Below are 27876 nucleotides of genomic sequence, written 5' to 3'. Positions count from 1 at the left end.
TCACTGAGGGCCGTGTGTGGGTCACAGGTCAGTGGTCCTGATGCGGCCGGGTGGGATGTCACTGAGGGCCATATGTGGGTCACAGGTCAGTGGTCCTGATGCGGCCAGGTGGGATGTCACTGAGGGCCGTGTGTGGGTCAGTGGGTCAGTGGTCCTGATGCGGCTGGGTGGGATGTCACTGAGAGCCATGTGTGGGTCACAGGTCAGTGGTCCTGATGCGGCTGGGTGGGATGTCACTGAGGGCCGTGTGTGGGTCAGTGGGTCAGTGGTCCTGATGCGGCCAGGGCTGGGTTGATGTCTGTGGCCTTTGTACTATCTAACTCCATGCAGATCTCCTCAGTCTATGCTTCAGCCTGAAGCCCTGTTGATATCCCTGGGCTGTGCTGCCCCGGGGGTCATATGTATGTGAGTGATCTGCACTGCCGTCTGAGGCCTTGCTGTCTATGACCCCGTCTGCATGGTACTGCATAGTACTGCCTCTGGGGTCTTTGTTGATGTCTGTGGTCAGGTGTGTGTGACTACCTGATGGCATGCAGATGTCTTTGGGCTGTGGTGCCACCTGAAGCCGTGTTGATGTCTGTGGGCTACGCTGCCTCTGGGGGCCACACCAATCTGAGTAGCCTCTGCCACCACCGGAAACCATGTTTATATCTGGGCCCGTGCTGCTACTGAGGGCCTTGTCCGAGTCTGTGGTCCTACTGTAACCAGAGTCAGTGCTGATATCTGTGGAGCATGTTAACAGCTGAAGACCATTTGGATGTCCACGGTCTATGCTGCAGCCTCTACCTAAGTTGATATCCTTATGTCGCGCTGCAGCTGGGGGCCATATTGATGTAAGCGGCCTGCGCTGCCTCTGGGGGCCACACCAATCAGAGTATCCTCTGTGGCCATGTGAAATCATGTTTATATCTGGGATTATGCTGCTACTGGGGGCCACGTCCGGGTCTGTGGTCCTACTGTAGTCAGAGTCTGTGTTGACGTCTGTGGAGCATAAAAACCGAAGGCCATGGGGATGTCCTGAAAGCATGCAGATATCCCTGGGTCGTGCTGCAGCTGGGGGCCATATTGATGTGAGTGGCCTGCACTGCCTCTGGGGGACATACCAATCAGAGTAGTCTGTGCTGTCACCGGAAGACATGTAATCATGGCCTATGCTGCTACTGGGGGCCATGTCTGGGTCTGTGCTCCTACTACCCCCAGAGTCTGTGTTAATGTCTGGGCGGCGTGTTAACAACTGAAGGCCTTGTCCAGGCTCTCTGTTGACACCTGAAGCCCTGTTGATGTCCTCGGCTTGTGCTGCTGCTGGGGGCAATGTTGATGTGAGTGGCCTGCTCTGCCCCCCGAGGCCTTGTTGATGTCCGTGGTCTGGGCTGCCTCCAAGGTCCTTGTCTGGATCAGAGATCTTCCTGCCACTGGAGGCTGTGTTCGTCACCAGAACCCATGAGGAACCCCATGGTCCATGCTCCACCTCACTGTAAAGAGCAAGGAAGCTACTTTGGCAGTGTTATCGATGGGTGCAAAGTCACAACTCAAAAAGAGGGGCGTGGGAGGCTTCTGTGACAACCTCTACCCCCTTCCCATACCTATCCCTCAAAAGGTAACAGCCTAAAAAGGAAGCCATCAAAGAGGACTCTTAAAAATTGGGGTTAGGATGCTTAAGTTCTGGCAGTTTGTATGGGCGAAGGACTCGGATTTCTCTAGGGGGTTGGGCACTGGTAGTCTGACCATGTTCCGGTGAGTATATGGAAAACACAAATTGGACTCTTTTTTTCCGTTGTTGTTGGGTGGGGGAGGTCACAAGGTCGCAGTCATAGGGGTGGTGAGTGTGTGTGATGGGATGTATGATGTAAAATTCCCAAAGAATCAATAAAAATGTTATTTTGGGAAAAAAAGAAAGAAAATGGCAGAATTTTGCTACTTTCTGCTTCTGGAATTCTCTTCAATGCCCCAGACACTGACAACCTTAAAAATAGAAAGCTGTCAAAATTTACGGATGTTTGAGAGAAAGAATTCCACAAAACAAGCACACATTTATCTATCAATACATTTTTAAATAGTGCCTGTCATTAAGTCGGCTAGCTTAACAACTGGTTTTGGCAGGATTTCTTACAAACAACAGGCCCTTTTCTCCACGGCACCCAGCTAATGCTAAATAAAGGAACACCATACACCTGTCTGAAGAAACTGAAAGCCTTCCCTTTTCAGGCCTGGGAATGCTTCCTTGGCACCAAAGATCCTGGTTTTAGATGGAAATTTTCTTCAGTTTAGGAGTCCCAGTGATTACAAACCTAACTATTGCTGTTTTCCCATACTGTAATCAATTCTTTTCAGTAAGCAAAATATTTGCACATGTACTTAAAACGGTGCTTTCCATCATTTTTTTAAACAAAGGAACTTAAATATAGCATGCATCTAAGCAGTACTAAAACACATCCTTTCTTTCTCTGCTACCCTTCCCAGCATTCTCCCCTCCAAAGCTACTTTAAGCCTCTTGCCTACAGCGCCTCACATTGCCTGCCCTGTCTACACTGATGCTTTGGGCTCTGGATTGCCAAGTTCCTGCCTCTTGTCTTCTATTGGCCTCTAAGGAAACACTCTGCCTGCCATGTTTCTTGGTACCTTGTCTCCCAATGGGTCCTTTCCTTGTCCTTTTGACTAGATAACATTCCCCGCTTCACTTCCTGAGGGGAAACGCTCAATGGTAACTTTTAGTTTGGAAATGTCCACTTTCCACCTCCACGCTGAACGTGGCATTCTACACTGACGTCACTCTCTACTTCAAGGGGCCACACTGCCGCAGGTGGGGCGGGTGACGTGCTGCTCTGACATGTAGCTCCCAGTCCCATCTCCTGGAGGCACCTGCTTTCCTCTGGATGCTTTCTGTACTATCCTCATGCTCAGGACAGTTCTCAGAGACCCCACAGCACGTGAGTCACATGTGATGAATGGTTTCAATCTGGAAATCACCCATTCTCTTAACGAACATTTTCTTGAATTATGGTTTTTCTCTTTTCTACGTCTCCTGGCCCCTTTATAGACCTTTTATTCATCGGGTATTAGAAAATTTAATTTCTAAAAGAATTATTAATTATTTTATGTATATGAGTACAATATCACTGTCTTCAGACACACCAGAAGGGGGCATTGGATCCCATTACAGACGGTTGTGAGCCACCATGTGGGTGCTGGGAATTGAACTCAGGACCTCTGGAAGAGCAGTCAGTGCTCTTAACCACTGAGTCATCTCTCCAGCCCCCAAATTTAATTTTTATATGTTTTTATTTGTTTTTTATCTGTTAGAATTTTTTTTGTTTACTTTTTAGGGGAAATCAACTCAGCTACTACATAGTATGGCTTTTTATGCTATAGGTCAGGTTATCTTTATACTGGTTGCTTTCATCAATGAGGATTTTTAAAGTATCTTTCATATATCTTTAAACAATTTCATACATGCACACAGTGTATTTTCATCCCATTATCCTCATTTCCCCTCCTGACTTCCTCAACACCTCATGGATCTCCTTCCGCCAATCCAATTTCATATCCTCGTGCTAAAATGTTGACTTATCTTGTTGGCCGGCTCTTGTGTGCGTGGCCATAATTGTAGTGGGTTCACGAGTTCAACAGTATGTTATGTTCAGAAGACAGCAGTTCTCCGAACCTCTCCCCATCTTCCTGCTCTTAAATTCTTTCTGCTCCCTCTTTATTGAAATACCCTGAACCCCGGGGGAAGAGTTGATACAGGTGTTCTCTGCATCGCTGAAAACAGTCGCTCATTCCCAGCCCCCGGAGTTGCTGTGTTCACCGCTGCCCACTGCAGAAAGGCGTTATCTGGCTAAGGTTGACAGTAGCATTAATCTGGGGGTAATAATATTTTGAAGGCAGTTGAACAACATATCCATTTAGCAACAGACGTAGGTTTACCCACCCCAAGGCCTATCTTCTCCTGAACCTTGTTCTTTTAGCCAGGTTTACAGTACCAGGTACGAATTCTTTCCTATGAAATAGGCCTCAAATCCCATGAGAAAGCAGGTTGTTGCCTCTATAAACTTCGAGCTACAGTTGCACACCTTCCCTGTCAGGTCAGTGTGACAGCATACAGCAGTCACTGCTGTGTGCACTGATGACTTTTCTCTCTTATGGCCTGTGATATTTTGTAACGTTACAAAAGCTAGCTGGCAGGTAGGAAGCTCTGGGGTCAGTTCCAACTTGATTTCTCTGTGTCTTGCAATGACAATGCATTGTGTCTTTCTCAGTCTATTTAATAATGGTCAACAGAGAAGAGCAATGGCAATGACCTGTGATCTTTGGGGAGCTTTGGGGGCCAATATACCACAATGAGGACTGTAACTAACAGATGTATTTGGGGCTGGAGAGATGGCTCAGTGGTTAAGAGCACTGGCTGCTCTTCCAGAGGTCCTGAGTTCAAATCCCAGCAACCACATGGTGGCTCACAGCCATCTGTAATGGGATCCGACGCCCTCTTCTGGTGTGTCTGAAGACAGCAACAGTGTACTCACATACATTAGATGAATAATAAATCTTTAAAAAATAGATGCCTTTGAATTCTTATTTCAAAGCATTTCATTAACTGGGAAGTTTTTATAAACCGAGCGCCTGATTTGCTAATTGTAGTTTCGGTTTATGCATTGTCCTGGAAAATCAAAACTTCTGTGTCTCACAGTCTCACAGGGAAGGTGGACACGCAACAAAGCCGAGTCCGTCTTTAACAACGGGGTTAACGAGGGAGGGCCAAAGGACTCACAAAGGATAGATCATGTTGAAGTTGCCTTCCGAAGCATGAACCAGGGACTTCTGTAGACCCGGAAGCCCTCTCCACTACATGCATTCATCGCTTCCCATGTGGCCTTCTCCTAAGTCATCATGACTGTATTCCATGTTTATTTCCTGCTACCATGACCGGGGCCATGCTTGGACTTAACTTGCACTGAATATGCTCACTAGTGAGAGTGTGGGTGAATTCCTCATCCCAGGAGACTAAATTGAAGACATGTGGGAGGTGTTTGCAGAGATAGTCTGAACGTGATTGTAGGCGGGCCAAACAGCAGTTACTAAGAAGTGCCTACGGAGACGAATGCAGCAGGGTTGAAGAGTGAGACCTACAGAGACAGTGTCAGATGGTGGTGATGGTATCTGGAGGCCCAGTGTCCTGTGTGAAGCATCTCTCTCTGACTGGGTGACAAAGATGGATATAAGTTTGATTGGTCAGTGCCTCCCTTACCTTGATTCTCACTACAGAGTGGGTACAGTGAAGAGGGGAGGGGCCTAGAATCATTGACCCAGTAGGTTCTGAGAAACCACCTGGCTGCTTTTTAACTCTGAAGACCGGGCTTGTATATGAGCATTTCATGTTTGCTGTTGATGGCTCCGGTAACGAAGATCCCATTACGGAGAAAGTGAATGTTATCGATTGATCAGTACTTTTGATTTGAAGAGAGACACATTCTGAAAGGATTGTTTTAGACCCAGAACAGAAAGAACTATGGGAACAGTGCCCTTTCCCAGACTTGGCTTCTAGGTTCATGGAGCTTTAGAGAACCCACTGGTTTTCCAATGACTCATGCCCAGCTAACAACACACAGTAATGCCATTCACCAAAATAAGTGAGCGTGTTCCAGAGAGCTGCAAGAATTTTCCCCCAAGAAACAATGATTTTTCTACAATTTAATCACTTAAGAACTTTACTATGATCTGAATGTGTGTGTGTAAGGAAGGGGAGGGAGAGGAAGAGGGAGGGGAAAGGGAGGGAGAGGGAGAATGGGGTGGGGTGGGGAGAGACTGACTCACTAGCCTAGTTTGCAGGTTAGGCTGAGCTAGCTAGCTGGCCAGGGAGCCTCAGTGATCTAGCTCTCTTGCCTGGCCTTTTTTTTTTTTTTTTGAATGTGGGTTCTAGGGATCAGACTCAGGTCTTTATGCTTGTGAAGAAAGACCTTTACTCTTGACTGTCTCTCAAAGGTCCATGCTTTGAAGATCCAATGGACTCTTTAGGGCCACAGCTCCTCCTGTGTCACTCTGCTGTCCAGGTACCATAAGGTAGCCGTGCTCATCTCCCCTCCCCTCTTCTCCTCACACCCCCCTCCCCTCTTCTCTCACCCACTCACTGCAGTGTTCGGGTCATCATCCAAAGCCACTGGCTCAAGGAAACATGGGCCGAAACCTTGGAAACCATGAACCGAAGCAAAGATCCTCCTTTTAAGTCGATTTTCTTGGGCATTTTGTCACACTAATAGGAAGCTGACTAATGCAAACCTCTTATTAGAAAGACTATTGTTTAAAGTTTGTTCTCATAGGAAAGCCAAGAGAAAGAAGGGATTCCTAGTTAGCCTTCCCTCCTGTGTTGAAAGCCTATAGGGTGGGATCTGTCCTGCGACAGAATTTGCCTGCCTCTTACAGCACAGACTCATCATTTGCCGGCACACTCGCTGATGACCCCTCTAACTGGAGCATACGCTGTTTCTGTGTCCCTGCCTTGTACCGTTCATTTCTGTGGACATTAGAAGTGCTGTGTGTACATGCTAGAAATACCTAGCTGTAAGCAGAGGAGACTGTATGAAGATGAGTGGTCCACCCCGTGGCCCGGCTAGGGAAATCTGGGTTACTTAAAGCAGGAAGATGCTTACTTTAATTCAGAATTTAAAAAATTAATTAATTAATAAAGAGTTAACTTCCCACGGCGTCATTGCTCACTGTCTGTCTGCGGCTGGAATGCTTACATCTGACTGCCAAGAGAAACTTGAAAGGAAAAAGCCTAATGATACCTCTTAGATTCCAAGATCCCTGGCACACAATGGGCCACCACTTTATATTTATTGAAACACATCTTCGCTGTTCTCTAAGATTCAATACTTGTACCACGTGACACACCCCATTGATTTAATATGGCTTTCCCCGTTCTCAAGAAAAGACAGGCAGTATATGTGGATGCTACATTATAAACTATTATTATAGAACGGTCTGGCTTCAAGTAAGCTAACACCTTAGAAGTGTGCCTACGGATGGGCAGAATCCTGCAGTGTTCTCTGTGGAATAGTTCATCTCAGAAGCGGAACGGACTCTTGCCTCCACTGTGCCAACCAGCAAACATTATTCAGTGCTGGGAACACTAACTCTGACCATCCTAACTCCAGATGTTTGTCTGCTGCTGCTTTCCTTGCTTTCTGTTTACTGCTGTTGAGTGTTGAGTGCTCCTCTCAGATTCTCCCCTCCCTGCTACCATCCTCTCATCTCCCGGGACCTTTCCCTGCTTTGTGTCTTTCACCAAATCCTTGCTCACAAGGCTCCATCCCCTCTCCCCCCCCCCCCCCATCTAGTCCCGTGGCTCTTACTCTCTGCCTGGTTATCACAGGCAGGAAGGGAGATCTATTTAAAACACCCAAGCCCAGATCCCAGCCTAGATCAACAGAAACAGTCAGCTAAGACCGAAAGATTAAGCGTGATGATTCAATTTCTCCACCAGCAACCTTCTGGTAGCATTCACATAGCTTTATGAAATGATGGCGTATAACAACGCACTTAGCCGCCATTTTGGAGACATTGTCTCCTCTCTTCATTCATCTGTATGGTCTGCTTTCTCCAGAAGCTCATCTGAGTTCCAGCTCTCTGTATTTAGAAGCTCTTTAATTTAGAAGAAAACATAAAGAGCTAACTTTACGAGGCATGACTGCGTTCACTGTCCATCCACACCCAGAATGCTTACACCCGACTGTCAAGAGAGACTAGAGAGGAAAAAGCCTGAACACCAGGCTTTATTTGGGCTTAGCTGAAGACCCATGATAGGTCTCCTAACCGATCTTGTCACAACTGTCCCTGTCACCTACCATCCACTCTCACACAGCGTTTGAACTTTCTAAGAGTGACCTTAGCAAAGGGGTATAGATCATGTTCCTTCTGACTTAAACCTGCCCAGTGAGTCTAACCTCCCTGTCTTCCCACGCTCCCAGAATTTCTGAGATCCAGGCACAGATCCTCGTTTGATGCGCTTCTTCTGTCTGGCTCAAGGATCTCCTGGTGCCAGGATGAACTCATACTCGCCTTTTCAACATCACCTCGATAACAGACTAAATTCATAGTTGTATACACACTTATGGACGAGAGGAGATAAGTTGCAACAAGACAAGTGTATTGAAAAGCATGCTTGGATTAACCAACGTGGACTTTATCCGAAACAGTATCAGTTCACTTCCTCAGAAACTCTTCATGCCTTAGCAGGTTCTTGCCCAAAGGTCCTCATAAATATGTTTTGTTGTGAACTGTTGTATCACAAACTGGATGAAGCGGGGTAGTATGTAATGTTTTTTGAGAGAGCTTGTCCTATAGCTCAAACTAGACCAAAACTATGTATCTAAGAGTGACCTTGACCTCCTGATCCTCCCTCCACATCTTAGATGCTAGTATTTCAGACGTGTACCACCATGCCTGATCCGAGGATGGTAACTTTTTCTCCTCCTCCCTACCCTACTTGGTTTCTTTAAAAAAGTGTCTTTCTAGACAGCCTTTGTTGACTTGGTACTTGCTAGGTAGCCCCGACCTTAAACTAGTATGGGCCAGGATAGGGGAGATGGCTCAGTGGTTAAGAGCACTGGCTTCTTTTCAAGAGGACCCAGGTTCAGTTCTCAGCACCTAGATAGCAGATGACAATTTTCAGTTACTCCGGTTCGGTATCAGATGCAGAGTTCTGACCTCATCAGTTACCAGGCGTGTACACGGCGTATAGATAAACATGCAAAACACCCACGGGCATAGAGTAAAAACTAGGGTTAAAATAGTGCTTTAAGAAAACTAAAAAGTATGTTAGTTCCCAAGTACTACACACATACACATACACCAAAAAAAAAAAAAAAGGCACGGGTGCTGCACATTTATTTTAAAAAGCCATATAGTTGTTTTATAGTTGTATATAGTTGTGGACATTAAGCCTGGCTATCGGAAACCAGCCAGACCTTCACCTGGAGAAGCGCCGTTGCTGTCTGAGAAGAACAGAATATGGGAAGTGGATGGGGGACTGAATACTAAGTAGCCCAGAAAAGAGAGGCCCTCGATCCAGCCAAAGTCCACAGGAGTTGGACATCTCTGCATCACTGGAGTTTAGTACCCTAGCCAAATTACCATGACAGCTCAAGAGTGCAGCAGAAAGGTTTCTAAGCGGTACAAGTTTAGACTCACAAGGCATAAGCATCCTCCAAGGCACCTGGGTCTGACTTGTTAGGATTATTAGAACCTTCACCAGAAGCCACAGAAGAATCTAGAAACTACCAATATTTAATGAAACGTCACCTTCTCTAACTGTAATTTTCTGATTATGGTCCTACTTATTAATTTGTATTTGTTATGCTTTGAAATGAATGGGCCCCTAAGACCCACATGTTAAAAGTTTGGTCCCAGTCTGTGGGCTGGCGTATCTTCTAAGGGCCTGGGAGTACGTATCACTCAGTGGTGTGAAGTGTGGTCATAGTTAAGGCCCTGAACTTGGTCTCTAGGATTCCTAAAAGGGGGGAAAAGGAGGGAGAGGAAGAAAGGGAAGAGGAGAAAGAAAGAGAAGAGGTGGGGAGAAGGAGGAAGAGAAAAGAAGAAATAACACTTAGAATCTTGTGAGAGGTCTGGCCATTGCGAATATGCCCAACTGAACCTAGGGAGCCTAGCTCTTTCTTGTCTCTCTCGTGGAGAGAATCATGAGATTCTTTTACTATGAGATTTTTTACTGTGCTGTACATCCTGGCCCAAAGGCAGCAGAGCTAACTAACTGATCATGAAGCCTTCAGAGCTCAGAGCCAGAATGAGTCTTTTCTCTCAGGTGTTTGTCACAGAAACAGAGAACTGACTAAGCCATTGTTCATACAGGCAAACTGATTCTGGTATTTTTCCCTCTTAAACATATGCTCAGATTCATAACTTAATTCACAATCCCCTAAGTACGAGGATTTTTTTTTTTTCACAGACATTTTGCGTCCTTATGACTTGGTACAATGCATAAAGTGGTCCCTAGAAATAAAGGTAACCTCTTCTCTCTAGGAAAAATGTTCACAGCTTCGGTGTCTCTCGGAAGGTATTTATTTCTAGAGTAGCACATTCGCGAGTTTACCACCAACAGTTGTTAAAGGCGTTCCTCATTTCCAATAGCCTCTCTCTGGTGGTTCTCTTTGCTGAGAAAAAGCAGGTGCAAGCAATGCCCTTCAAACGAAGGGGACGGAGTCTTTCACACAGAATGCATGCCTTTCATGCAGCGCAGTGTAACTCTTTCTATGTGGCTGTTCACAGGAGCAGTGACTAGTCACTGCCAAGTCACAGACTTTGTCCAGGGGGGTCGTCTGGACAAGTACCTGACAAGCTTTTAAAAATAGTTGCTTGATGCTATTTTATGCGTGTGAGTGTTTTGCCTGCATGTATGTATGCATGCCGTGTGTGTACTCGGTGCCCGTGGAGTTCAGAAGAGGCCATCAGATCTTCTGGAACTGGAGTTGATGGATGGCTCTGAGTCACAATGCAGGTCTTGGGACCCAAGCTCACGTTCTCTACAGGAGCAGGAAGTCTTTGCAACTACTGAGGCATCTTTTTGGCTCCCAAGGGGCTTGAGGTCTCTTTCTACGGGACCAGATCCAATATTTTTGTACACACTAATGACTGTATCTTTCAAGAATGATAACTGGAAAAAAGTTGCACCCCCCCGCCCCACCCCCACAAGAGCCCAGTATTTTTTTCTTCCCAGTAATTTAGCACACCTAGAGCCACACGTGTTTAATTTTTGTTAGCGACTACCTTAAGACAACATGAATTCAAGCCATTATGTGACTTTGGTAAGATTATGTTTATTAACCAAGACTACCTATTATTGAGGTTTCTAGGCCAACAGCACGAAATGAGGTCTTTTTAACGAAAAAAAAAAGTTATTGTTTCTCTACAGAAAGCTTACAAAGTGAAAACTAATCTGCTCACTGGTGTTCATCCTTACCAGCGGCTACTCCAGTCTCTACCCCCACAGTAGTCTAGCACTGTTTTTACCGTGTTCTTTTTGCTCATTCTCTTTCCCTAATCAGACTGGCAGAAGGTAAAATTTATTGTGTTCATTAGAAATTAAAAATTGTGATTTTTACCTTCCATACAAAGCAATGTGAAGCAATAAACATAAAACAGTAGTGTGCTTTTCAAAACGGGAAAAGAAGCTGTCCCTGACTTAGGAAGGAAATCCATTAACTACTGTAAAATACCTGTACATGTACTTACCAAGGGTTTTGATAGCGGTGGCTGATTTTGTCCATCGCTCGAAGACTTAGTTCGCCGTGCTGTAAAAGAAGCAAAGCTGAAGGTCAGTCTTATTCCTTAGTAAATAGGGATCCGTGGGTTTAAAGACTATGTTCCTCCTCAGAAAGGGAGTCAGGACTGAAAGTGAAGTAGGAATGCTAAATTCAGCGAAAAGAAAATCAGAGGAGATGGTTGCTTCCTAAACTAAGAGCCAGCAGTCGCTATGAGCGCCACGCCCTGTGGGCGTGGTCTAGCCTGGAGTCCCTGGGTGACTCTGGAAGGTGGCAGTGCTGTGTGGGCTATCAGCGATCATTTGTTCAGGCAGTCCGAGGCTCTTCAGAGTCAGCAAATGTGACCGCACAGTAGGAAAGAGGTGGCGTTAGATGCACGTAGCAGATCTGAAAACTCTGATAGTTGAGAAGCTGTTTGGTAGCTAAATGTCAGTTTCACATTAAAAGGCACAGAATCCCACACGGTGTCCTATGCACTCAACTGCACGAATGATCCCAAAGTGCCAGGAAACAAGGGCGTCATGTTCGTATTCCAAAGGGTTTGGGTTTACAATCATTTCTCACCCGTACTACAACTGAAAAACTACAACATGAGATATCAAAAAGCATTTCACTTCTGCTTTGCAATGCATTTTAAACATTTATATTAATAGGAGATGCCAGATTCATAACAACTCAAAAAAATAGCAATAACGGCGAAACTTCAGCAGCAACTGGCAACCCCGAGTGTTCTCACCCTCCTTCCTGCTCTTCTCCAGGCTTTGGCTTCGAATGACTTTGCAGGCTGCCTGCCTAAAGTGCTCTGTTTCCTTATGCTACCTGCTTGCTCGGGTGACCCAGAATGGCAGCCTTGATCCTCACACAGAAAACCCGTGTACAAAGGAAGGGCCACATAAGAGTTCTCCCATCAGTCAACAGTGATCTGCAAACGGGGGCAAGGTCACGGCATCCGCTGATTCCTAGCATAAAATCAAGTCCCTGAAAACTGAATTTGCCTACTAATTCATAAATAATTTTATCATCATCTTTGGACAAATGTACTCGGACTTGGATGATCTTCTGCTGCTCTGTTTAATAAAAAAACAAACAAAAACAAACAAACAAACAAAACGAGTCTCTTTAAGAAATACTAAAAAGTGTTATTTTTCCACATCTCTTAGAGTTCCATGTGTTAACATTGAAATGTTATATTATCTGAAGTAACTTTTGTATCTTAATTTATGAACAAAATATACGATTTATTTGAGCAAACATATTCACTGAGGCATTAAACCTAATGAATTCACAATCATATAAACATTTATATTGGTCCATTATTCATAATAGGAAAATATTGACCGATAGATTAGTTCAGCCAGGGATGTAACTCAGGGGTAGAACATTCGTGTTTCATCCCAGAACTACAAATAAATAAACCAGACTCTAAAATGTTTGTACAGTCCACCAAGAAATAATATTTTAAAGAAATTAGTGAAAGAAACTTTTCTTTATCCTCTAACATTTTCATTTACCAAATATAATTATAGGTTCAAATTAGACATTTACTACGGACCCATGTTTAAATAAGTCTAGGTATTACTTAAAAATGAAATGCCTGCTAATTACATCTAGCAACTGTGGGCTAGACACATTTTCTGACTGAATAAAATCTGCTAAAATTGGATTAAATTAATTGCATCCATCTGGGGCTAGCTCTATTGGACAGCCATTGCTTATGGCTTCCCTCCTTTTACCACAGCCCACCTCTAGAACAGCCATACTGGGTGAGCATACTGTGGGAATGCTCAGAGGAATCCTTGCTCCGTTACGATACTCTGCAATACGTTTGAGAGGGTAACTGGAAAGGACCATGTTATCCATTTCTGTAACCATGGGCTTTTCATCAGTAAAACAGACACAATGCAATGTATTTCAAGAATGTGTACACACTAAGGTTTTCTTCTCCAGCCTCCTTCCCTGGTAACACTGGGCTCTCAGTACCAAACAGTGGAGTGGAAAAAGCCCCTCCGGCTACCTTTTGTTATGCTAATGGTTTCGTCTCTTCTTGCCTCAATTTGCAAAATATTTCAGTTAACCCCTTAGGTGTCTTTTCCCCCCACCTTGTTGTGACTGGGCCACTAAACTGCATACTGTTGCCTGTTTTGGACTGGAATTATTGAATCAAGAAAGGCAGAAAGGGCTTTGCAAGAATGGGGCATCTGAAGCAAGCGTTCATTTTATACTCAGTGCAAAGGTCGAAACAAAACAGTTGTTTCTGGAAAATGTCATGTTTAAGGCTTGGATTCTGTGATGCATTTTTAGAGAGAGAGAGACAGAGAGAGGGAGAGACAGAGAGAGACAGAGAGAGAGAGACAGAGAGGAGGGGGATGGGAGGGAGAGGGAGAGAGAGGGTGTAGTGGAAGGGACAGGGAGAGGGAAGGAAGGGGAGGGAGAGGGAGAGAGAGCGAGGGAGAGAGAGAGAGGGAGAGAGAGAGAGAGGGAGAGAGAGAGAGAGAGAGAGAGAGAGAGAGAGAGAGAGGGAGGGAGGGAGGGAGAGAGAGAGAGAGAGAGAGAGAGAGAGAGAGAGAGAGTGAGTGGAGGGGGATGGGAGGGAGAGGGAGAGAGAGGGTGTAGTGGAAGGGACAGGGAGAGGGAAGGAAGGGGAGGGAGAGAGAGAGAGAGAAAGAGACTCACATTTCATTTTATGTCCTGTTACAGATGAGCTTGAAGTCTGACATAAATGTTTTTGTCATTGTTGTTTGGCTGCAATGTTTTGAATAATTTGAACCAATAAGTCAACTTTAAGTAAGCAGTAAGCCCTGGGTATTTGTGATTTTGTGAGCTATGGATTCCAAGTCACTACTTTTTGTTGTGTATTCAAGCAGTGTGCAAATCTATTGTGGTTTTTAACCATGCTTATAACACTATATAGTTTTAAAATAGGCAGAGAGAAACATTAATGCCACCAGATGCCATTCGTTAAGTTCTGCTGCATGGAGGACGAGCATGTGTGTGTGTGTGTGTGTGTGTGTGGTGTGTGTTTGTGTGTGTGTGTGTATGTGTGCAGGGGAAGGACTTAGGGTGTGGCTGATCTGGCTAGAGTCTACGTCACTCTCTCCTGTGGACGTGGGATTTGGGGCTTACCTAAAGCCTTGTACATCTGCCCCATTGTGGTGCATCCAGGCAAAGTGGATTTGCAATCGGGATCTCAGGAAGCACCTGCCAGTTGACAGTCACCTGTCCTCGGGGCTTCGACCAAACTCGACCTTTCACATTTCCAACTTTAGCCCTTCAAAACCCATAACACACCACATAACACATACACACACATACACAGACACCACCCACACACACCCCACACAACACACACACACACACACACACACACACACACACACAAAGCACCTTTGTTAGCCTAACCTAAACAGATTGTAGAAGATCTTAAACTTCTTGACAGAGGGGCTGTAAAGCTGAGGGGCCTGAGACCTGAGAAAGATTTCCTTATCAGCTTTGAAGGCTAAATGAGTGTGTGGCTATGCATTTGGGCCTCCTCCAGGCTAACACATATCCCTATAACCACAAGGAAGTAGAGTTGGCCACAACCATATAAACTTGAAAGAGATAATAGTGGTACCCTGTCAGCTTTGGGAGACCTGAGAAGCAAGTCAGCCATGACAGCCACAGACTTCAGACTTTCAGATCTGTGAGCAGATATATAGTACTCCAGCACATTTCTGAATTTGTGGTTATTTGCTATGAAGCAATAAAAAAACAATATAATCTCCATTTTAGAAGTGGTAGAAATCAAGGTGTTATAAAATATTAGTAAACACATGTCACAGAAAAGGGCAAAGATAAAAGTCCCCTAACTGTATCCATTTAGCAGAATAATAGAGTAGATTCTCCCCTAGGGCCTATGACCTGTCAGGACACAGCATCTTGGTCTCAGTATCAGTACCACACTTGAGTTTCATCTTATGTAGCGGGCCTTAAATCTAATTTTAAACAGTGGTTCCTTACTCTCATAACCCTGCTGCTGTCACTGCACCGGTAGTGTATCTTGCCAGGCTGGTTGTCACTTAGCTCGCAGGGCTTACGATGGGTGAGACCGGTGAGTACCTTCCTCTTCCGGGAGCACCCACAGCACGTTCCAGAGCCGTGAAAGCTTAGCCAGGGGGGATGAAGCTTCTAGGTCAGTTCCTGCTCGATTTCTTCATGTTCTCTGACTCAACTATGTGTCCTCTTTAGCGATCGAGTCTTATTGTTAAATTCTAGAGAGTAACTAAAAACAATAGCAGTTTTTGAGGTTAACGAGACCCTTCCTAATAAACAATCACAAAAGAGGTAAACCATTCCTGGTCTGGGCTTTATATTTAGCATCTCTTGGTGTCTAGGTGAGGTATTGTTCACCTCTTTCTATTTTGGAGTACCTTCATTTAAACACACACACACACACAAGCACACACTCACACAAACACACACACACACATACACACACATCTCCCTTGGGAGGCAGAGGCAGAGGATTCTCTGAGTTCTAGGCCAGCCTGCATAGTTTAGGAAACTTTATATACTGTAAAAGTTTCCATATGACTTTTCCAAAGCTCTTCAATGTAAATAATCATACCCTAGACTCCTTCTTCTACCTTGTGCGCCTATTCACCACCCAACTTAACTTTTCTTCCTAATTATCCCCATCCCCCTTTCATACCACCTGCGTTTTTATTTGTTTGCTTTTCAAGACAGTATTTTTCTCTGTGTAGCCCTGGATGTCCTGGAACTCACTCTGTAGACAAGGTTGCCCTGAAGCCCAGAGTTCTGTCTGCCTCTGCCTCCTGAGAGCTGGGATTAAAGACATACACTAACTCTGTCTTTTAATTCATTAGTAATTAATTTATTTGTTAATAATTAATTAATTAATTAGCATAGTTTTATTATTCTCCGGGAGTTGCACACCATGCTTCCTAATCATACTCATTGCCCTGTTCTTCCTTGCCCGCCTCCTTGTGTGACTTCTTTCCCCCAAACAGTAATAATAAGAAGAACTAAAATAGGTCTAATTTGTGTTATCCACATCCCTCGCCCCCACCAGATTGCATCCACTGTGGAGCACCACATCCTATCACACTTGACAGTGCTGTTCAGTGGCTTCCGGTCTAGGCTGGAGGAGGGAGTACTTGGGACAGCTCCCCATGGTCCTCCCTCTCAACTGCGCATCTGCAGTCATCTTTATCACCGAGATATCTGCCTCCTTGCTCTTCACAGTTAGCAGGAGCAGCTACAGTGTGACCACAGACCAGACAAGGCCCTTGATGGCAGCACAGGGCCAGTCATAACTATCAAGTGGCAGTGCAGGCCACTTAGATCACCATGGCTCTTAGCAGCAGCATGGCCCAGGGACATCAATATGGCTTCAGGCTGCAGTATAGACCAGAGTCATCCACATGGCCTTTAATGGTGACATGAGCCATGGACATTAACTCAGACCCCAGTGTGGTAGGACCGTAGACCTGGTCATGGCCTTTGGCCACAGCAGGAGCCCAGACGTCACCATGGCCTCACGTGGCCCTGCCTGTTTTCTTTGTAAGCGACATTCAGTTTTTGCTTATTTTGAAAACAAAGTCTTGTGTAATCTAGGCTTGCTTTGAACTTCTGAAACCCCTATCTCCGTCTTCCAAATGATGTCATCTTAGGCATGTACTGCTGCCCTGCCTAGTCACACATTAAAGCCACAAACATAAGTTTGACCCAAAAGTCGTATGTTTCTGTCACTTCTTCCTCGTGCTCTTCCACAGAGACAGATGGCTTCCTAATGCATTCTGTCCCTCAAAACACACCCAGACTTTCTTTGAGAGAAAGACCAGACCCATCTTTGCCAGACTGTTTCTCAGTCACTAAATGGCTAACTGGCCTTCTGACATCAGCCCTATAGCCTAGCCCTCCTGGTGCTGCCCTATCAGGGCCGGAACCTAAGGAGAGTGTACTTTCGAAGCTCCAAGTGCAAGCACTGTAATCCAACCAAGTGCCTCATTTACAATGTATTCACTCTCAGATTTGTCTAATGTGTTCGCTACCGCTGTTGATTCTGAAGTTAAAAGGCGAGTTTCCCCATTCCATTGTACAATTTAGCTCCACTTCTAGTGGTAGAGTCTCCCTCGTTGTGAAAAGTATTTTTTCAAGGTAAGTTGGGGGCAAAAGGTAAATAGTTTTCAAGCAATTGCATTGAACTTGCTGGGGATAGAATGGTTACTAAGCTAATGCACAATTAATTTTTTTCCCCCTGTGTGAATAACAAAGGCTGTGCATGAGAACAAAAGCCATTCCATGTTTTCTGTCTCATCAGTTCTGGATCAGCGTCTACGCCATGCTAAGCACCAGGATGAAGAGGTGAGTGGTACTGATCCCGTCCGTCCGTCCGTCCGTAGAAAGTCAGAAAGTCAAAGCCAAAAAAGCTACGGAGAGCCCTGCAGGGGCTCGGGACCACAGTGCCTGGCAAGAACCACTGTCCACTTCAACGGTGACTGTTGAACCTTCGCAAGACAAAGTCCAGCTTTACAATTTTTGAGCTGAATTTGAAGCAAGCTTGAAATGCTGTCCAAGATGATGGGCTCTGGCCAGGATCATTTCAGGAGTCCCAGGAAAAGATGATTAGGTACATTTTGCAGAGACTTAGAAAGGCACACCCATAAGGCCTTCGTATTCCCCATAGGTATAATCAGGTCAAGCATATATCCTGCCTTACTTCTGCCTGGGTACCTCTTACTTATATGCAATCAAGCACACTAGGTGCAATTAGGTCACACAAACTTGTTTAGGGGAGTGAACGCATAAACAAAAGCCTCCTGCATTTCAGAATGTATCTGTCCTTAATCAAGGGGCTTACAGGTTAGAGCATTCTTGTTTCATGGGTCTCTTGGGTACAGGAACTAAAAGCTTAACTTTGGCTCTTCCACAACAATACCAACAAAACAAAGCCCACCTCTACCTGCCCAGAATCCTTCCCTCCTTGAGGGAGGTCCTGAATCATTCATTTGCAATACTGTGTGTGTGTGGGGGGGGGGGGGGCTGGGACCAAATAAGGCCCTCTACACTTGATGAATTCTTGAATTCTTCCTAGCATGCTTCGCTGAGGTTCCTTGGCTTGAGAGCTTCAACAATGGGAAAGCAGAGAGAGTGCCACATGTCTGGTGTCATCTGCTCCACATTCTATGCATTTTTGCCAGCATTGCCAAGGTACTGGGCATGGACCATGTGAATAAGAGGAAACAATTGTTGCAAATTTATAATGCTTTAAGGATTTCCTCCAGTGACCTTAAGAAGAGAGCATCAAGGCCAGACTTAGGAAAGAGATGTCCTGGTCTTCCATCTCTCTGTGCTTGTGCTATTAGATCGTGTATAGATTGCAGAACTCTTCAACAATACACTTCTAAAACTTACCTGTGGAGTCAGACCAGTTTTACTGGACCACATTCTAAATCCATCAATCCTTTCTGAGCTTCTCGTCATTATCCAATAATATTAGTCAAAAGTCTATGGGATGTGCTTAATTTCTGACTTAAATTTAAAGCTTAGATTTAATGATTAGTGGGAAAGCTTACTCACAGTAGAAATAGACTCAAGATGCTACATCAGGCACTGCTGCATAGTACTAGGGGTAAAATTTCCTTACCAGCTTCATATAATACAGGGCTCTTTTCCTTTGTTTTTTCTTTCAATATATCCACATCATAATAAAAATGATAGAAAACAAGGATGCACTTATTTTCCAAGTCACCAACAAAGTGAGGGGAAAAAGGTGGCAGGTTCACCTGAGAAACAGGTGGCTGCTATGATACCTAGTGAGACACACTCATCTCCAAATGAACTCCATTTCTAAACCATCAGCTATATTTTAAAATTCTATTTTAGCTGATATTTTAAAATCATAATGATGCTTTAGTACATGCATAGACTGCAAAGAAGAGTTAAGTCCTTTTAGACAGACTTAGTTAGGGTTTTACTGCTGTGAACAGACACCATGACCAATGCAAGTCTTATAAAGGACAGCATTTAATTGGAGCCGTCTTACAGGCTCAGAGGTTTAGTCCAGTATCATCAAGGCAGGAGCGTGGCAGCATCCAGGCAGGCATGGTGCAGGAGAAGCTGACAGTTCTACATCTTTATCCAAAGGAAGCCAGGAACAGACTGAGCATCCTCAGGCAGCTAGAGGAAGATCTCCAAGCCCACACCCAGAGTGACACACTTCCTCCAACAAGGCCACACCTTCTAATAGTGCCAGTCCCTGGGCCAAGCATATGCAAACCATCACACAGACCTAGCTCTTCAAACGCTTCTCATCTCTGTGTGGTGAACTCTTTCAGAATCCCCTTTCTGGGAGATTGCAATCGCTATTTAACTCCAGCTCGGTCCTCACTGATCAATCCACTCCAATCCCCTCTCTCTAGGCCTCTGGTAACTATACTTCATCATCTTCTATGAGATCAACCCTTACAGATTCTGGATGTGAGCAAGATCACGTATCTTTCTGTGCCTGGCTGACTCTGAGATGTTTTTCTTCACAGGCCTGCCCCAAACACAGGACAGGCATTCGTATCAGCTGCACAGGAGCAACCACGGATTTCTTTTTCTGGTGTTTCAGATTCATGCAAGACTTCATATGAAAATTACTTTCCTCAATTTGAGGACTCCCATAAATACAAACTTTGTAAAACAGCAGAAAATAAAACACGAGAGTTTTAGGGGGCAAACGGTGTTACTATTATTATTTCCGAGGAAGAAGGAGGGTTCCTCCTTCCTCATAGGCAGCCAGCATGCGGCAGGCTCACTAAGACCTCTGAGGATAGCGTGAAAGAGTGTTACCGTAGCCACCACTTAGGAATGAAAGGTGGTAATGCAATTGTTTTTATGTTAAACCACGAACTGTTTTTGTGCAAATAATTGGACGATGAAAAGTTGAGAACCAGACACTGAGTATAGCCACCTCCGTACAAAGTACTTCAAAGACATAGCTGTTTTAAAATTATATTTTTTCTTGTTTATAATTGTGTGAGAGAGAGAGAATGCAGGTGTTCATGGGAACTGGAGGGTCAGAAGCCCTGAGGCAGGGTCACAGACAGTTGTTAGTTGGGGTTTTCTTGGGGGGACGGGGTGTTGGGAAGAGTATGTACTCAACTGCTGAGGCTGGGCATGGCTGTCCTGAGATAAACATTTTTTTTATTTGTCTTTTATAACTTGGTTGAAAGGAGGGAAGCTTTATTATGTTTTTAAAAATCTCTGGCTGAGACTGTGCACTTGCTGAGAATGCACGAAGCCTCGCTTTCAATGTCCAGTACCACCAAACGAGACTCCAGACAGGTGGCTGCTTTAACCTTTATTCTAAATAAACCCAAAGATGAATTTTGGGGGTGAGAAGAATGCTTCCTAGTTCTGAATTTTAATGTTCTACATATTTGATAGCTCCACACTGGCAACATTTGGTGTTATTGTTATTATCATTATCATTATTATCATTTTTGTAGTTGGATTCATAAAGAAGAGACTGCTATCTGGCTGTACAGGGACAATGAGAGACACGGTCATCTGCTGAGACGGTCTTCCTAGCGTCTACAATACGACTGATAATATTTGACTTGTTTTGAGGAGCTATAGACTACTTCTTAGATTAACATTTCAAAAGCAATCGTGACCAAATTACTATTCCGCCCACTTTCCAGCTGGTACCTACGAACACCTTACCGATGAGGTATGCTGTGTGCAGGGGTGCTGGGTGCGAAGCTGGGAGAACACTGGCAGAATATGGAGGAAAAGACAGGTTTTAGCCAAGAAGCCAAATGGAAGTGACCCAACGGGACGCTGGCCACAGGGATGTGCACGTGAAGGCAGCTGAAGCCCAACCTTTCGTTTCAGGCTGCATCGTATTCTCTTATGTGTGCATCATACGCCTGCACTGAAGTCTTGGTTCTCTCAGTGACAAGCTGTGGCCTCATGTAAAGAGCTCACCTGTCCACACCACCATCAGCCATCAGAGCAAGGATCACAGCGTGTCCTCAGTAACATGTCCCTTGTAGGTGTTTCTTACTTCTCTTTCCTAAATTATTCACCAGTGAGGAAAATGTCCAAAAAACAACCAACTTAGGATAAATTGAATCCATCGGCCGTGAAAAACTTTAGTATCTTAACAGAAATTCATTCAAAAGTCATTAAACTGTCAAAAGAAGCCCCAAGAAGATGCTGTAGAATTCATGGTGGTTAAAACTGGCAGAACTATCAAACCTTGGAAAGCGATATTAACCACATCACATACGAGCATACAAAAATACAGGTGGATTTTTGTGTTGTAAAACACAATAGTTGTGATATGTATTACAGCAAATTGATTTACTGTTGTCTCGGGGATCATACCAATAAAGAATGGCTGACCAAGTCCAATATGACATCATTTCTGTGGGGGAAAGCAAGTGACTTAAATCAATTTGTCATGAGGTCAGAGTGCAGGAGCAGAAAACGGGCATCAGGAAGCCAGCTGACCTTACTGACGGTTGGGTTAAAGCAAGGCTGGGGGTGGGGAGGCAGTCAGAAAGGCCACAGGCATTGTTTCAATTGGTCTCATTTTATTCCTATAGAAATGAAGTACAGAGTTTGGTAAAGACCAAATCCATTTAAACAAGAATGCACTGCTCTTAAATCTGAGAAAATAGCCACACACACACACACACACACATATATATATATACATATACATATACATCATATACATATACATACACATACACATACACATACATACATACACATACACATACACATACATACACATACACATACGCATACACATATACATATACATATATATATATATGCATTACTATGACACTGTAACACACATGAGACAAGGTAGAAATAGCTATAACACACACACACACACACACACACACACACACACACACGTACACACATAGACAAAGACAGAGAGACACAGAGACAGAGACAGACAGAGACAAAGAGAAAGAGACACATACAGAGAGACAGCGATAGAGATAGAAACCGAGAGACAAGGAGTTGTTCTGATGAGTTTTCACTGATGTCTACATTGTGGTAAGTGTTCAGGTATCATTCAGCATGGAGGATATTATCTTCCTGCTCAAGCTAGATAATTTATCACATGATCTGCAGAACCCTCCTTTTGCCCCAAATAAGAGAGCTGGTTCCAGGTAGGAGGCAGCTGTCCCCAGATGCTGTTGTGGAAGCTCCTTGGAAGTACGTGATGGATGCAGGTCTCAGAGTGACCAGAGACTCAAATTAGGAAGCACAGTTGTTGGAGCTACGTACACACACAGCAAAGGTCTGTGTCAAAACTGCAGTTCTGAGCTATGGCATTCAATGCACTGAGGAATATCTGCAGTCAGGAATGAAAAGTGGTCCTTTTGATGTGGAATAGGACGAGCAAGAAATGGTTACAGATGTGCAAGGCATTGCCTAAATGACACCCTCTGTCCTCTACAAGGTGATCTTAGTAGATGCTACCATTCTTTCTTATTATCGCCTGTCCCTCCAATCTCTCTCTCTATTCCTTTTTTCTCCTTCCTCTTCTGTGTTTCCCCATCCTTTGTCTCCTCCCCTCCCTCCTCTCTCTTCCTTGTTCCTGCCTCTCCTTTGTCTCCTCCCCTCCCTCCTTTCTCTTCCTTGTTCCTGCCTCTCCCTCTCAGTTCTCTCTCTTTCTCTCTCTCTCTCTCTCTCTCTCTCTCTGCCCTCCCAGCAAGGTCTATCTATGTGGCTCAGGTTGGCCTTGAATTCATGATTCCCCTGCCTCAGCCTCCCAAACAAGGTTATAAGGCATGCAACAGATCTGATTGCTTATACCTTGTATACTTTCAGGAGGCGTGTATACATGGAACAGGTATGTATATATATATATATCTCCAAATGTAAATTGACGTGTTGGATATGATTAGGTGAAAGTAAATGGATTAACAAGGAATTGGAATCCGAGTCTGACCTAAAAGTTCATGTTCCATGAACAGGAAGTCAGGGCTGGGATTTGGAGGGGGAAGATTAGCAGCCCCTGTGACACACATCTTAATGGGCAGGTCAGTTGTAGGCGGTCCTATGTTACCAGGTGAAATCTTTTTCAGTTAGCACATGCTGTCGTTCCCAGAACCTTTCCTTACTCTAAAAATCTAAGCTCAGTGATTCCTTTCAGGAAGTATCTAAGATTAAAGAAAAGGAGGCCAGGATTTTGAGGATGAGTCGGGGGTTTGGGGAGGACATGGAGAAACTGTATAAGGGAAAAAGGGAGGAACATGATATAATTCTATCTTAATTAAAAGAAAAAATGGTCAGAAACCATGTCAAAATAAGTCATTTTAAAATTATTGTTGTTGGATTGCGACCTCATAGGAAGAACAGCAGTATCAACTAACCCAGACTCCTCAGAGCTACCAGAGACTAAGGAACCAACCAATAGCATACACGGGCTGGTCTGTGGCCCCCTGCGAATATATAGCAGAGGACTGCCTTGTCTGGCCCCAGTGGGAGAGGATGTGCCTACTTCTGTAGAAACTTGATGTCCCAGGGAAGGGGGATGCTGGTGGGGGTGAGTGGGTAGGGGGGCATCCTCTCAGAAGCAAAGGGGAGGGGAGATAGGGTGAAGGGGCTGGGAGAAGGGGCCCAAGAAGGGTGGGCAATGTTTGGAATGTAAATAAATAAAATAATATTTAATAAAAATAAAATAATTGTTGTTTTCTAGTTAGCAGTTCTAGAGAATGTATGAGGAGAAAATTGTTATTAAATGTTTATTACTGCAATTTTTATCCATTTTCTATATAAAGTTGGCTGTTGAGCTTTTTCACTTAAGAGTTACCATTAGGTGGGTGGTTGGGAGTAGGGGCATCTTCATGGAAGCAAGGGGGGTAATGGGATTTAAGGGAAAGTTGAAATGTAAATGCAGAGAATATCTAATAAAAATGATTTTCAAAAAGGAGTTAGTGATTTAAAAAAAAAAAAGAGTTACCATTAGATTTTGGAGCACAGGGTAAGAAGACAAAAGGCAAGAAAGAGGACAGAGTCTGACCTCCACACACCGTTGGGGTGGAAGTGAATGAAGGGAAGGGAGCTGGCCAGGCTCTTACAGGAGTGGGCAGAGCCTTTGGCTTGGGAAAGTTGATACAGTTCTAGAGGGTACTTGCACAGCAAAACATTCTTCAGAAATATACAGCTCTCTTATTCTGGAACTGATTGACCAAGCAAAGAAGGCTAACGAGAAACAGTCCCTTCCGAGGTACCGGGTGGCTGACCTATAACTGCTGAGTAGTAGCAAAAGTCAGTCTCAGCTAGACTTGTGGTCTTCTGTGGCTGAGGCGGTTGATCAGTTACAACATATTTTGTTAATGTTCACCAAGCTTCAAAGAGTGTTCGGTAATTATTTATATAATGTGTCATGGTAAGAATGTTTTATTGTATAGGTTGTGTAGTTTTGGATGTGTAGTTTTGGTATTGGTGGTGGTCTTTGTTGTTTTATAGCTTTTCAAAAACTCTAGTAACAACTCCTGACGGTCACAGGCACACCCTGCTTTTCCTGCTCTCCCACCACACTGCTGGGTTGGTTGATCTCTAAAGCATTTGTTTTAAGAATTATATTAACCACTGCTCACCCTTTGTCTAAAAATAAAGAATAAAGGCAAAGTATGAAAAGGCAGAAGAAGAAGAAGAAGGAGGAGGAGGAGGAGGAGGAGGAGGAGGAGGAGGAGGAGGAGAAGAAGAAGAAGAAGAAGAAGAAGAAGAAGAAGAAGAAGAAGAAGAAGAAGAAGAAGAAGAAGAAGAAAAGAAGAAGAAGAAGAAAAGAAGAAGAAGAAGAAGAATCTATCTAACATTGTTATGAGACAGGTTGGAATTGCTGTTAAGATGGCAGGATTTATACAGAAAGCTTCATGGCTTAAAGCTTCTGCTGAACAAGACCAGTTTCTGTGCAACACACACACACACAGAGGCACACTCCCCACTCACACATACATGATACATGCATGCACACCACATATGCATACACACAACACACATATATCACACATGCACCCACACACAGTCCCCATAGAGCACACATATACCATACATGTATACACACACACACACACACACACACCACAACCCTACCGCACACACACACCACCCATATACATGCAACTAATTTTAAGAAAAACAATGTGAGGAAATGTGGAAGTTCTGCCATTGTGTGTGGAAGGTGCTAAACCCTGTCTGTAAATACGTTCGAATTCTCAGACACTGCTCCCAAAATCACTTTCACTGTTTTCTATTTTTGAGATGAGTGTGTGGACACCTGCCTTGGTCCACACCATCCGAGATAACAAGGCAAGGGTTCTAGGCTACAGAGCCCCCATCACCCACACAGCATGCTCAGCACAGTGACATTTAAGATCTGACAGTGGTTTTTTTTTGCTTTGCAGAATAAAATTCGGCACCACCTTCTTCCCACAGCCCACTCAAAGAGCAGTGTAAGCAGGGGCCGTGTGCAAATGCCCCCGCACCCACGTGACTGGTACCCTCCCTACCTCAGCACAGAGCCTCCCTTTCTACCTCTCCTCTATTAAAAGGGCTAACGGACACGTTGCTAGTAAGTCTGTTGGTCTCCAACACTTACCTTCCTGCAAACCTTAAATGCCACCACTTCTCGGGGTGGCTAAGGACCTGGTCTGTGCTGCAAACTCCCCAACTCACAATGGGTCCAAATCAGAACACTTGGAGCCAACAAGAGCATGACGCTAAGAGCGGTACCTGGATATGGAAGCCGCTTTCCAGTCTTGATCTGTTGAAGAAACTGTACTGCGGTATTCCCCAACCAATTCCACCAGTGTACTCGTGTTTGTATTTTGCCGGCAGGCTTCTGTTTGAAGCTGGCCTCAGTAAGTATCTGAGATCTCCAGTTTTCTCTAGTGCCGGACGCTTTTCTCCTATATAGGCGATGTGCTGGTGAACTTTAGGCAAGTGATCTTTTATGTAGTCTGGACCTTAAGGAGACAGAAAGAAAAACATGTTTAAAACCTCCATATTTCTCTATCTCCTCCCCTCCCCTCCCTGTCCCACTCCCACCTCCTGTGTGCATGTGTGTGTGTGTGAGCTTGTGTGTCTGTGTGTGAACATGTGTGTGTGAGTATGTGTGTGTGAGCGTGTGTATGTGTGTGAACATATGTGTGTGAATGTGTGTGTGAACATGTGTGTGAGCATATGTGTGTGAGCATGTGTGTGTGAGCATGTGTGTGAGAGCATGTGTGTGTGAACATGTGTGTGTGAGCATGTGTGTCTGTGTGAACATGTATGTGTATGAGTGTTTGTATGAACACTGTTCGAGTGAGCAGGTTTGTATGTGTGTGAGCATGTGTGTCTGTGTAAACATGTGTGTGTATGAGTGTGTGTAAACACTGTGTGTGTAAGCGTGTGTATGTGTGTGAGCATGTTTATGTGTATGTGCATGTGTGTGGTCTCAGGTATCTCAGCCCAGTTTACCAAGTCCTAGGGATTGAATCCCTTCACATTCTTTTCTACAAGGCCTTTATTTCAGCTGTGGAATCCACAGTATAGCACTTCCTCCTGTTCCTAGGTGTGACTGATTACAAGTCCTTTCTTTACGGTTAATTCGATGAACCCTTTATTAGCAGCTCTAGAAGACAGACGCTAACCCCTCATCCCAGTTTAAGATCGAGGAAAGGGAGGCATATAAAGATCGGTTCTTTGTTCAGTGTCAAAGCAAAGAAGATCTCCACACTGGCCAGGCCCGCTCAAAGCTGGGCTCTCGATGGCCCCACTAAACTGCTTTGGTTGTAATTAGTTTCTGACACATTTCAATTCTAAAATCCTGCATCCACGCCACATTGGCAAGGGCTAGCCTTCAGACACTGGGTGTGTGAGTCCCTCAAATGTTTTCCTGACAGCTGGAAAGTTGAGAACATGATTTGTTAGGACAGTTATACCGGCCATGATGACTCTGGGCAGGGACAGTTAACCGTTGCATTTTAAATGCAAAACAATAGAAACCAAACAGTGAAATGAAAAACAAACAAAAAAAGAGCACTCGGGCTGCGCAGGGAAGGTGATGATCTGAAAGTCTCAAAGGAAAAGCCGTCTTTCTGGAAGGATGCTGCAGTTGACAGAACAAGCGGCTGCCACGCCTGGGGAGGAGCTTTAAAGTTCTGGAGCCGGAATGGTGTCAGATTAGGGGTGTATTTGGAGACACAAAGAACTCCATTTCTGTTAGCGCAACACTTGACGGGAGACACTGCAGTCGACGACTGTGGCTCTGCTCATCCAGAGCTTGACGTTTGCAGAGAATGAGGAAGCTAAGGCTTTGGGCCGGATCCCCCTGTTACTGTGGGTTGAGTGTGGACCCCCACCCCACACCCCACCTCTGCCTCCATACGTGAGTACCCACACATGCACACGCACACCGAGGCTCCGTCGAGTGTTTAAACACCTGGTCCTTAGGTAGTGAGGCTATTTTGGAAGGCTCTGGAACTTGCCGGTGGTGGGGGCTCACTGCAGGAAGTAGCTGAAGTTCTAGAGCCCCGCATCACTTGCTGTCTGGACCGCAGAGGACACACTTTAACCAGCTTTGGCAGCCATGCTT

General features: G+C 44.6%; 1 protein-coding gene across 1 annotated transcript in view; it reads right to left on the bottom strand.

Annotated features, from left to right (window-relative positions):
* Positions 1-316: 316 nt before the first annotated feature.
* The window catches only part of SPMIP2 (sperm microtubule inner protein 2), a gene marked incomplete at both ends in the record, with an annotated part of 44291 nt that continues 16731 nt past the window's right edge, over positions 317-27876 (bottom strand). Inside the window, 3 exons of the mRNA XM_080915354.1 lie at positions 317-1472; positions 11239-11297; positions 26031-26263. Of these exons, the coding sequence (XP_080771480.1) occupies positions 317-1472; positions 11239-11297; positions 26031-26263 (1448 nt within the window). The remainder of the gene's footprint in view (positions 1473-11238; positions 11298-26030; positions 26264-27876) is intronic.

The sequence above is a fragment of the Micromys minutus genome (genome assembly GCF_963924665.1).
Source record: "Micromys minutus genome assembly, chromosome: 4".
NCBI lineage: Eukaryota > Metazoa > Chordata > Mammalia > Rodentia > Muridae > Micromys > Micromys minutus.
The sequence above is the reverse complement of the archived record's forward strand: the minus strand, read 5'-3'. Positions and strand labels throughout refer to the sequence as shown.